Below are 12962 nucleotides of genomic sequence, written 5' to 3' on the forward strand. Positions count from 1 at the left end.
GAATGGACATAGTGGGGCTGCAATTGTGAGCATTTAGGGTTGTCTGTTGCTAGTGGAATGACTACTTTGCCACTGGATAGGAAGGGACTGTGTATTTGGGTGTTGTCCACATGATTATTCTTGTCTTCTGTGAATTATGTATTAAATAGAGCAAGACCATCACTACATGTATATTTACACTAAGCATAGTGCTTGATCTAAGATGGCACCAAACTCACAAGGAGATTTTGTAGAGAAAGGCCAAAGGAGCTTCTGAGCTACAAGCTGACAGTACTGGGGGGACACTACTGGGGCCCCCATTAATGTAAACGGCTAACTAGAGGCAAGTATTAATGCAGAAATGCTATATCAGTTAAAGACAACCAAATGCCACCTGGGGTGGCCTTTATTGTGGAAAACAAAGATGTGCAATCAGTATGTTATGGCTGCAGGGTTCTTAAAATTAACTGGCAGCCATGGAAGCTGTAAAGTTCAATCGTATTCATGAGGTTGAAAACTATGAATTCAAAAACAGGAGAAGAAATGAAACTGCTGATGAAATGAGAAAAGCACTGTGAGCAGCTATGGAAAAGAAGGATGCCAGATTTAGCTTAAAGGAAAAGAAAAAAGGCAATAGACATAAATTGTATGTAAGAGCAAAACAAAGGTCTGGTGCTGGCGGTGGGCAATCAGCAGACATAGCCGGAGACTGCAGAATGTGGTAATTCTAGTGGAGACGGTGATGTGACTAAAGTAGAGCAAATTACTACAAACCTGAGTACTGTATTCTTACAAAAAGACTGGAGTGTTGGCCGTGGCCACTAGAGGGAAACACAATCACATAGTTTAGCAACAACCATTTAAAAAAAGAAAGAAAAAAGTGAACGATACTAAAGTGAAAAATTAGGAGGTGAAAATGGGCATATTTACGTTTCTACTTCTGAGCAACAACTACAAGCCTGTTATCAGATGGCAGCAACACTCTTATTATCTCAGCCAGACGTTCGTGTGTGTGTTGTGGTGGGGTTTTGGTTTGTTATATTTATTTTGAGCTTCCCCTATCTATCTATCTATCTATCTATCTATCTATCTATCTATCTATCTATCTATCTATCTATCTATCTATCTATCTATCTTTACTCATTTCATATATATAGTTCTCTGTATGAGTAATTCTCTCAAAATATTGGAGACAATTATATAATCTTTATAATCTTAATCATACTCTATATTTGCCTCTTTCTTCTTTCCAAAGAACTGATTTAATTAAAAAAAAAACCTGACGTCCACGACACTTACTACATCATTTTAAACACTGGCATGTCCTCATCTCCATTTGCCCAGACTTTCTCATCATTTGCTCCCTATGCTTCATTAATTATTTCTGAAGCTCTATTCTTTCTCCATGTCATAATTCAGCATTTGTTTATATGTAGATTCAATCTAGACATGTTTCATCTAGCTTTATTACATACACCTTATTGACAGATAAATATATTTTTTTTGTGACATCCTTACGGCACATTCAGTATGCAATTATGGATGTCCTAGTTTTGGGATTTTCTCTAAAAACATATTTCTACTTAGAATTGGATGTATTTTTATTTCAAAACCATTGATTTTTTTTTAAATTTAATTTTGATGAACAGATTTTTAGGTTTTAAAAATGAACCTTTTATGTATCAGACTGCTCAATTGTTTATGTAATTACATTGCCTGGTCTTTAATTTCCTAGATTTCTGGCATTCATGTGCCTCTGAATAAATCATTACACTACATCACTTTAATGTGTTGTTGTTATTTGCCACTCTGTTAGAGATTTGGCCTAACAAGTGCATTTCAAATCTTAAGCAAAACCTCTCCTGACATCTGTTCCAGACAATGTGCTGTATAACCCAACAATCTATTATCATTTTTAATTCCTTCTGTTCTATTGCTAGCTGATGGCAGTTTCAAGTCTACTAACACTTCCTATTGTTTTTCCTTATATACTTTTCTTCTTTCAACCCCTTATATTAAAGACCTAGGAGTTGTGGTGGCTTAGTCACTATCAACCACCAGGCAACTTTCAGAAACCAATAGAAAGACTAACAGAAAGTTGGGTAAAATAGCACAATGTGTAGAGTTCAAGTCAAAGGAGGTTATGCTCAAGCTTTATAACACACTGGCAAGGCTTCACCTGGACCACCGTGTGCAGTTTTGCTCTCCAGGCTACAAAAATGACACAGCAGTACTAGAGAAAGTCAATAGAAGAGCTACTAGTCAGATTCGAGGACTGCTGTTTTTGTGTGTAGACTTAAATCATTTACGATATTTATTATTTCAAGATTTTACGCATTAGCTTAGCTTTGGCATCCTCTTCATTCATTAGGGATAGGAGGGGTACATCAAGAAAACTGTTTTGTGTTTTCTTTTAAATAATATGGAGTTCTGTATTTTAACACATTCTTGTTTTTCATGTCCCCAGAGAGTGGTGATATGTGACATGGCCTAACATGCAAGTAAGAATTTCATTGTATTCTCAATATATTACTACTACTATCGCTAGATACAAATGTTGTTGCTACTATTATCAATCTATGTTATGTAAGCTCATAATGATTCATTATTTAATTTATATCATATTTTAAAATGTCATTACACCTGTTTTGTTTAGTGTGTCTTCTAAGAGCATCATTGTTTTGCGCATTGTTTTCTGTTGAGCTGCCATATTGTTGTTGGTAATGATACGGCTGCTAACCACAAGGGCTAGCAGCAACACAATGTGTGACATCATCATGTCACTGCATTAAAACTTCCAAATTTTATATTCTGCTAGCTGTGCTACCTGTCTAAAATCAGTTGAAATCTGAGTAATAAGGGTTAGTGTTAATTGTTTTTAGTGTGCCGTGTAATGCATATGTCTCCATTATATGGTAATTTGGTATGAGATTAGTAAAAGCAGTGTTTGTGTTTGTGATGCACCACCTGTTGGAATGACAAAGGCAATGCAATTTATTACAAAAAATGTTTGTGATATGCTTTCTTTTGAAATGACAGAGACATTCCAACCGGATGGACGCACAGACAGACACTTATTCTTTTATTAAGATCTATTACTAATTCACTATTATTCTGATCTGTTTTAAGTTTCATTTTCTTTTAACTACTGCTTTCACATCTTGTAACGCACGTCAAGCCAGAACCTGTGTGCTATTGAAATAATTGCTGTTGTTCCCATTAATTCTAACTACCAAATGGAAAAATGGCATATTCCCAATTCATCCAGTAAATTCTGAAAGTGGGCTGTGGATGTTGAGAGGCATCATCTTACAAAAAAGTTTAAGACATTTGAAACAACAAACTCTTAAAAAATGTACTCACATCAAAGTCGACACGTTCTCCATCTGGGATTTTAGGAGGTACGAGATTAGGCATGAAGAGCCTGTAAAGAAAAAACAAGTTTAAAATGAACTCCCCAGGTGAAGCAGACAGTACTGTCACTGGGTTTGTCTAAGGAGAAAGAGCAATACCATTAAAATCCAAAGAGAACTTGGGGACTGCGCTCTTCTTTTACATCTTTCACCAAGAGAAAAAAAGATCTTTGCATAACTTCCTTTATAATACTGTTAGCATTGTTTTCCTTGTGAGCAGCTTTATAACACTGTGGGCAGAATTTGTTCATCACGTGCACATACACTCTGTGGCCATTGTAGCAGGTACACCTGCTTATTAACACAGCTTGCTTGAAGACATGGCTGTTCAAACAAATATTACTATAGGCAGCATGTATGAGATAATTAATTTTTTTGAGTATTGAAACCTAATTGTTCCAGCACCTTAGAAACAATACCCTGTCACACGATGTAGTCTCTAAAGTCACCAAACTTACATCTGATAGATCAGCTTTGTGTCCCTTTGGGAAAACAGTAAAAATTTCATCTGAAGTCAATGATGAATTTGATTGGAGAAGCAAAATTCAGAACACTACCTTTGGAAAAGTGTAACGATCGCATTTGTAATCCACGACGTCTATGAACACCCAGTTCTAATTACTTCTGTGGTTGGGTTATTATGAAGTTGAGTCAATGAATCCTTTAGCATTTAGGCCTCAACTTAGTATCCAACCCTCCAAGTTATACAGTAAATGCATTTTCTTTGTTTTAAGGCTGTGTGGCACTGGAGCCTAATCCATCAGATGGGGCATCAGGTAGGAGCCTGTCCTGGATAGGATGCCAGTCCCTCTGTGGGTACAATCCTTATTACTCATATGGGACTAAATTAGGGCCACCAATTAACAGAACAGCCAGATCTTTAGAATATGGGCATCAAAGTATGTGGAAAAAAACATTCGGACACAGGTAGAGAATGCAGACTTCTCACAGATGATGAACAGATTGTGATTTAAACTCTGGTGAAAGAATAGCTGAATTGGCAGCACTGATCACAGCACCATCATGACGCTCACGTCAGCACCGCACAATTTCCAGAAGCCACTACACACCTTGTCCTATTGGAGGTGCTGCTGCTTTCAGACAGTAGTACACTCACACCAATACTTACTTTGGCTTGGGTTTGGCCTCTTCTGGGTGCCAATTTAAGATGAAGAAAAAAAAAAAAAAGAAAGAAAATGAAAAATACTGTTAGATGCAAGAAAAAGACACTTTTATGATGCAACAGAATATTTTTGCTTAATTGTGTCAGTAACAACCTTCTCAAACAAGACAGTTTCCTGTATTTATTGCATTAATATTATTATGTAAGTAATGCAAAAGGTAGCCATTAGTTTGAAGCGGTCACTTTAACTGCTACTAATGAGAGCAAGGCAGATTCTTTACCTTCATCTTCATGCACTTCCTTGTGTCCTAAAAGCATAAACATTTTACATTTGCATGATATTTGTTTTTTTATCCTTATAGGTAGCAACAAAATTTGGGATTGACTAGTAGTATTTTTCCTCTGCTAATTCAAATTTTTAATCAAGGATTTACAAGTTACTGTAAGAGTGTCAGGAAGCCTCGTGACGCAGCCGTAGGCTCTGCTGATCTTTAGCAGTGTGGTGTCTGCACTTTCACTACTTTTCTCTTTTTAGTTTTCTTACAGATACTCCCAAGGCTTGTAAGTTAGGATACCTGGCAAATTCAGTGGGTGGGTGTGTGAGTGGTGCCTGTGTTGGACTGGTTGGTTCTTATTTTGTGATGTTGCCAGGGCAGGCACCAGTCTCCTGTGACTCTGAATTGAAATAAGTGGCTTTGAAAGCATCACTTCATTAATGGAAGGCAGTATGATAGCACTCTGTTCGTACTGCTACTAAAACAGCTTTTGGAAAATGGATTTCAGTTCTAATCTGGTAATGGGAAGAACTGGCATTATTGCTATGGCACTGCAGGTATGTTTGTCAAGTTAAATGGTGATGTTATGTTATCCTTTCACAGGCGAGTGTGAATCAGCTTACCTAGAGGTTGCTTTCTACTTTGTAACTAGTTGTGTCCCTGTGGCTGGCTACTCATAACCATACAATTAAATAGGTCAGTCCATTAAATTGGTTAAAGTACAGTTGGGATGATGCTATGGTGGTCAGCAATCCACCTTAATATAAGGATGCGTGTCTCTGTGGCTCTGTGTGTCCATCCAGTTGTTAGGTGTCTGTCATTCCAAAAGATGGAGCATCACAAACATTACCTCTGCTTTTACAATCCCATACCAAATGGCATACACCAGAGACATACGCATTGCAGGAAACAATGCAAATGTTAACTCTCAGGTCTACATTGACTGCTTAGAATTCAACCAGTTTAGCAGACCTAGTAACACCTTATTACCACATGCACCCAAGCTGAACTCTCATCCTATCCCTGTTTGCGTGGCATCTGCCTGATTGCCCCTCATGCATTGATGGGTTTTCCTCCTTAATCCTCAATATTTTCATGTTCATGTGTGACTGGACTGATGCTTCATTCCGAGTTTGATCCTGCATGGTACTCAGTGCTGCTGGTGTAGGCTCCACATAAAGTGGAATCAGAAAAGGGACGGATGAATAGAGAACACCTCATCTTCAGAAGGTGGCTCAGTCATGGATGATACTTTAGTCCAGAGGTCTGCAAGTCAGTCCTGGAGAGCTGTAGTGGCTGCAGGTTTTTGCTCCAACCTGATTGCTTAATTTGAAAGCAATCTTTGTCAATAACAGATCTTGTTTAATTTTGCAGCTTGTTAGTGCTTTCTAATCTTCTAAAGATATCAGCCAAATGATTTGTATCCTGGGCAGCATGGTGGCGCAGTGGTAGCGCTGCTGCCTCGCATTAAGGAGTTTGTATGTTCTCCCCATGCCTTTGTGGGTTTCCTCCCACAGTCCAAAGACATTCAGGTTAGTTGTGTTGGCGATCCTAAATTATCCCAAGTGTGTGCTGGGTGTGTGTGTGTGTGCCTGCAGTGGATTAGCGCACTGCCAAGGATTTGTTCCTGCCTTGTGCCCTGTGCTGGCTGGGATTGGCTCCAGCAGACCCCCGTGACCCTGTGTTAGGAGACAGTGGGCTGGAAAATGACTGACTGATGACTGATTTGTATCATAAAGCAGATTAGTAGTTTTTTCTCTTTTTTTTTTCTGTTTCCTTCCAAATCTTTGATTAAACCAGGAAGTTCACTCTGAATGCACTTACATGTAATTGGAGACAAGTTAGATGCAGAACTACTGGTTCCTTTGTCATTTGCATCTCACATCTTGAATGCAAATGTTCAAGGCAAGCAAATAAGGGTGGGAAATCATAAAGAAAACGAAGCATAAAAGTGTTCCTTGTGCAATAAGTTCTCATTATGAAAATGGGTTAGAACAAAACCTACAGCCATTCTAGCCCTCCAGGACTAACCTTTGCTTTAGTCCCGTGGTTCCCTGTCCCAGTCTTGAGGGACCCCTGCAGTTGCTGGTTTTAGTTTGGACTAGTTACACAATCCATGAATCATTTCACCTGAAGATGTTCTGAGTGTTTAATCCATGTATACTCGCATATACGTCGGGTCTTGAAACCCAAAAAATCAACCATAAAATCAGACCACGACTTGTATGCCCGTTCCAAAATGCAACATTTATATTTTTTTAAACCTCCAATCTCACATCAGTTTCTCAGATGCATCGAATTTTGCTGCAGCAGTGCAGTTACTAATTTCTTTCGCTACTTCAACGATGTTTAATTTAAAGCCAGCTTCATATTTTCTTCTGATCAAACACTCCATTGTAGATAAGGGATGCTCTTACAATAAAGGTGTATAAGGGTGTGAGATACAAAAACACAAATCAGTGCAAACTTCGCTTCGGAAAAGTTCGGGTATTACCGTGTGCTCACGTAGGCACAACACATAGGGCAAAAAAAGGAAGCGTGCTCCGTGATTACTCTCTCAGGTGGGCGTTAGCATATCATAATCTCTTGGACCAATATCGTGTGTTTTCCACATTCAACTTATACGACCGACATTATAAAATACAGGTAATTATACGGTAAAATCAAGCCCCAGCTTATCCGTGGGAGAACTTATCCGCGAGTATATTAGGTAGTTTTTTTTTTTTCTTTTCTTATTCTGTATTTCTTAAAGTACAGAAGTGTGAGATTTACATTGAGAAAGAATTTACAAATATGTATATTTTTGCTATATTTATTAGTTCTTAACTATCTTTTTTAATTTTAATATTAATTCACATTTTTCCCTGGAATTTGATCTCTTATCCTACTCAAAATTTAGAAAAAGAGAAGCAAACAAAGACCTGCTAATTAAACAAATGAAGGTGAATTTGAAGTAAATTAATCACTGATTGTGAAATACTGCGGTGGGCTGGCGCCCTGCCCGGGGTTTGTCTCCTGCCTTGCGCCCTGTGTTGGCTGGGATTGGCTCCAGCAGAACCCTGTGACCCTGTAGTTAGGATATAGCGGGTTGAATAATGGATGGATGGATGGAATATGAAATAAGATGAAACAAATATCTGCAGCCACAGTTTTCTCCAGGACGAGAACAACCACATTAGCCCTCTTATTAAACTGTAGACCAGGGTCCCACTGTGACTTCATTTCCCCAGTTTCACAAATCAGTGGGTCAGGCCAAATTATTCAACTGGCTGGCCTTTTGTGAAATTGCATTCAGAAAAATCTGCTTGTATTGTATTTACATGTAAAAATAATTGAGAAATTTGTCCTTTTCCATAACTTTAAAAAGCTTAATAATAATAATTCTTTGTGTTTATATAGTGCTTTTCTCACTACTCAAAGCTCTCAGCAATTGCAGGTTAAGGGCCTTGCTCAAGGGCCCAACAGAGCAGAGTCCCTATTGGCATTTTACAGGATTCAAACCGGCATATTCTTTTTACTTCACCTTTTTTTATGGAGTTTGCTTCTTTATCACTTAATTGTATCCAAACACTGCAGAACAAATGACCCTGAATGATAAAGGGGGGCAGCTACTTCAGTGTCATATCAGCTTGCATGCTAATTAGCCAGAAATACCAGAACCTTAAAAATGAGAAAAATCTTAAACAGCAAGAAAAAGAAAATAAAAATTCAAAATATGACAAAGAAATGCAAGATGCATTCCAGTAAAATAAGAACAAATCTGTTCTGTAATTTCTGGATTGATGCAAAAAGGCACAAACTGGGAAATAACCGCTTTCTTAATGCAAGCAGGGGTACATTTAGAGCAGGAGAGGTTTGGATGAATGCCTGCAGAAAGAACTCCTGCGCAAAGCTTTTCCTTCCTGATTAGCACACAAGTGAGTATGAAACAGTGGTGGCAGCTCTGCTTGACCGGTCAATGTCATTTGGCATTGCTTGTCAGTATTTGGATACAATTAAGATAGCAAACTTCTCAGAAGAAGGGAAATTAAAAAGAAATAGTGGAGCAGGGCTTCTTCTGAGTGCTCCATAGACATGCAGGTTAGGTGAATTGGTACTGCTAGCTTGGCCCCAGTGTGCACACGTGTTCACCCTGTGATGGGCTGGCATCCTATGCAGGGATTGTTGGGCCCACTGTTTGTTAGGATAGACTCAAGCTTCCCCTTCACCCTGATCAGGATAAGCAGATTTGGAAAGTGGAAGGTCAGATAGCAGAACATGGCTTTCATACTCTGCTCCTGGATGGCTGCAGTGTCTGCAGCTATTTTCTATCAAGTCACCAATTACTGCTGCTAATGAAACATTGCCTACCTTTTCATTGGCTTACATTTTAAGATTCAGAACCCTTAAATATTTCCAGCAACCAAACAAAAATGAGATGCAAAGCAATCCAACAGATGACCTCCTACAGTATATGCCTGCTTGCCAACTCAGTGTCTAGTTATGCCGCTTCTGCATGGTATCAAGTCTCAATCCACACTTTTTTCTGGGTAGTTCCTAGACGGTGAAATGAGCTGCCCACCTCCATCCAAACTGCTGACTACCTCAATGTATTTAAGAAGCCATTGAAAACTCATCTGTTCTGCAAATATCTGTCTAATTGATAAGTAAAAAAACTTTGCTCTGTGATATTTCACATTGTTGGTTAATTTGTTGTTTAAATTTAATTACTGTGTTGATTGTAATTTCAATAATGATTGAAAATTATTAATTATCACATCTATTCACTTGTGGCAATCAACTTTAGTTACTTGTCCTATTTCACTTGCTGAACAAACAGGCCCTAGCCTAATGTTTTTCGATTATGTCTACCTCTGTTGTAAGTTGCTTTGGATAAAAGCATCTTCCAATCAAATAAATGTAAATGATCTGCTAAATTGATTTTCAGTATGTCCACCATTCAATACCTGTTTCAATGAAGTATTTGAGACAAAAAAACTGAAAGCCTAAGAAATATTAACCTGCTATAGTCCACAAAACATTTTGATTTTACCCTTCCAAAGAAAATCTACAGCTCTGGAAATGTTTGGTGTTAAGGACTGAGAGCACTAAGGAGCCATAGAATTACCTAATTACCTTTCAGTAACAGTAAGAATGGGCTTCTAATTAATCCCCTTGGCATTAATCCCGAGTGTGACTTGGACTCAGAATTCTGTGTAAATGTGGTAAAGCCTAAGCCAGACTCAGAGAGACATGAAATGATCTGCACTACAAAAATGCATATGCAAAAACTAAACTAAATAATCATAAATACAATTTTTTTGATAAGTCAGTAATTCTTACAAGGAAAACTAGATTTAATGTCATGATATTTTGACGTGTGAGTCACTGTCTTGCACTCCAAAAAGGAGGCTGAGTCTCAGTACTTTATCAAAACCAGCTTTATTCAACTTGAAATAGGAACAGCACAGTTAATTATTGTAGGGGCATCCACCACTCTCCTATACACAGACACAGCAATCAGGCAGGGTCATGGCCAGGTTAATGGCCAAGTAACACTGTTTCCTGCATTTATAATGTTTTTTGCATAACCCATCGGCGACAGGCATTTATAGCGCGACCGCGACTGGCTCGTAGTTGTTTCCACGGCGTTATGCTGACACACTGTGAATCTGAGGTTGCCTCTGCGACAAGCAGCCCTCCACAGACAAAGCAATCACGCTTCAGTGTGGGTCCCAAAAGAGTTCAGAAATCTCACAACATAAATACTTTCATTTTCTGCAGCTTGCTTTACTCGTGTTGAGCGTGCATAACTCTCGGGATAGTGTTCTGCTGCCATCTAGTGGATTAAATAATAATCATGCTAGAAAAAATCTCATGAACATTTCTAGGCATTCTGCCGCTTTATGGTAATTCTATGCTGGGGTCCTGAACTCTGGTCCTGGAGGCCCAAAGTGGCTGCATATTTTTGACTTTTTAATTAGTTATTTTTAATTTTAACTAATTTTAAAATTAGATGGCAGGCTTAGCTGATAATGAAAAGCAAATTAACTAATACTAAACCCAAAAAATCATATTGCTTTTGTAGTAAATTAATGGGTTCTAAGAACCCTTAACTGCCTATTTTATATTTTAAAAAACTGCATTAAGATTTTACTTTTTGCCTGTTTTCTTCACCAGCCATCATTTAATAATGATGTTCAAATGAAAATGGAACCACCAACTCCAATTTTTCCATTTTAAACCTATGTATATGCATCATGAAGTATTACTAAAATGTCTTGAAATAAATTAAAGAGGAAAGGGAAGGAGCAAGAGGTATACATGTGTGCCAGAACATATAGATAATGTTCTCAGAAGATACAAAATTTACAATGTGATGAAGATCTGTCTTAAAGTACTAAGAAGCCATATAATTAAATAACAAGTTTCATTGTCTGCTAGGCCTGGTCAATAATTCCAAAACCTGCAGCCACTGCAGACCTCCAGGACAAGAGCTGAGCACCCCTGCTCTATTGTCATCAATATTCACGAGTGGAACCTTCAACATAAAACACAATGGCAAATGAAAAGCCAAAAAGATAGTTTTAGAACAAACTGAAACAGAACGAATTGCTTGAATTGAGTGATAGTGATGATGATGTAAATTTGTCAACTAATATTGACATGGACAGTGAAACTGACCCTGTTCAGTAAATATGCCATGTTTATGTTTGATGTCACCTTCATACTACTGCTGAATATCCTGCAAAAGTCACAGTAAACTATTTGCTTATTGTAGTTACTGGCAGCTTGTTACTGCAGACACTAGTGGGTGTTTTTCAGCTTCCTGATACTGCAGAGCAAAAGGAGTAAACCAATCCAGGGATGGTACTGGTCCACAAACGGTTGTTGTAGACATTCATTTTCAATCAAGAGTGTTTTCTAGTCTTGCAGCACAGAGAGATGCATTAGCTCTGGTCTCTTCTGAAAGGTGTTATGTTTTGTTAGCATATTTGTTGAGCAGTGTAATTATAACTTATATGTCAGGGAAGACCTACTAAAGATTAGAATTACATGCAATAAGATTCCAACAAGAACACATCCCGAACGAGATCATCCACACAGTGCGGTCTCCATGGATTAAGATACAGGTCCGGAGACACAGGGGGCAGTGTAGAGAAAGGAAGCAACACTGGTGTATGGACCAGGCTAAAGAATGCTCCTCACAAAGTCTACATTTACATTACTAATTCCAAATTGCTCAGCAATAAAGTGGAAGAATCGGAAAATGATCATTTTAGCACAGAAATCAGTGTGGGACTACTCAGTCATGATAACATCTGAGGCCTGGCTACATACAGGGATCCCTTACAAAGTTATTGTTCTAGGAGGCCACACAGCTCACCGTGTCGACAGGAACAAAAGGTCCAGTAAGATTGGGCCAGGGGTGCTATGCATTCACTCTAATAATATGTGGTGCACTAATGTAACCATCATAGACTGGAACTGCTCACCAAGTTTAGAGTACGTGACAGTAAGATACTGACCTTTTTATCTGCCATGGGACTTTCATAGTCATTATTATTGTGGTGGTGTATATTTCACCAAGTGCTAAAACCAAGACAGCACGAGACATCCTGCTAACAGCAATCAGCAAGCTACAGACTTCTGTACTAATGGGATTTTTATAATAGCTGGAGACTTTCACCATGCAAATTTGAAAACAGTCTTCCCTATGTTCTACCAACATGTGACTTGTCCTACAAGAGGACTAACCCACATTGGACAATGTTTACAGCAACATTAAGGAAGGATACAGAGTCTCCACCCTCCACTCCGTAGGTCAGGCCAACCACTTATCTCTTTCTCACACCTGCATACAGACCTCGTATTAGCAAAACAAAGACAACTATGAAAGCATCCAGACCTGGCCTGAAGGGGCTTCCTTTCAATTCCAGGACTGTTTTGAGTGCATACACTGGGATATATTTACACAAGACTTAGAGGAATACACATCCACTGTCTTGTTTTATATACAGAACTATGTAGACAGTGTCACTTCTAGAAAGTACAATCGATGCTTCCCTAACAGTAAACCGCAGATGATCAGAGACATTAAGCTTCGGCGAAAAGAGTGTAATACAATCTTTAGGTCTGGCAGTGGTGAATTATATAGTGCTGCCAGATCCAATTTGAAGACAAACATCAAAA

At 38.5% G+C, this 12962-nt stretch overlaps 1 protein-coding gene across 4 annotated transcripts in view; it reads right to left on the bottom strand.

The window, feature by feature from the left end:
- tnnt2a (troponin T type 2a (cardiac)) overlaps positions 1-12962 on the bottom strand; it is a 62332-nt gene that overhangs the window by 24456 nt on the left and 24914 nt on the right. Inside the window, exons 6-8 of one of the 4 annotated variants that reach the window (XM_039748722.1) lie at positions 4797-4823; positions 4522-4540; positions 3343-3403 (exon numbers count right to left, since the gene is read on the bottom strand). In XM_039748722.1, the coding sequence (XP_039604656.1) occupies positions 3343-3403; positions 4522-4540; positions 4797-4823 (107 nt within the window). Of the gene's footprint in view, positions 1-3342; positions 3404-4521; positions 4544-4796; positions 4824-12962 lie in introns of all 4 variants that reach the window. The other 3 variants (XM_039748721.1, XM_039748724.1, XM_039748723.1) reach the window with 3 other exon arrangements.

Source organism: Polypterus senegalus, chromosome 3 (assembly GCF_016835505.1).
Source record: "Polypterus senegalus isolate Bchr_013 chromosome 3, ASM1683550v1, whole genome shotgun sequence".
NCBI lineage: Eukaryota > Metazoa > Chordata > Cladistia > Polypteriformes > Polypteridae > Polypterus > Polypterus senegalus.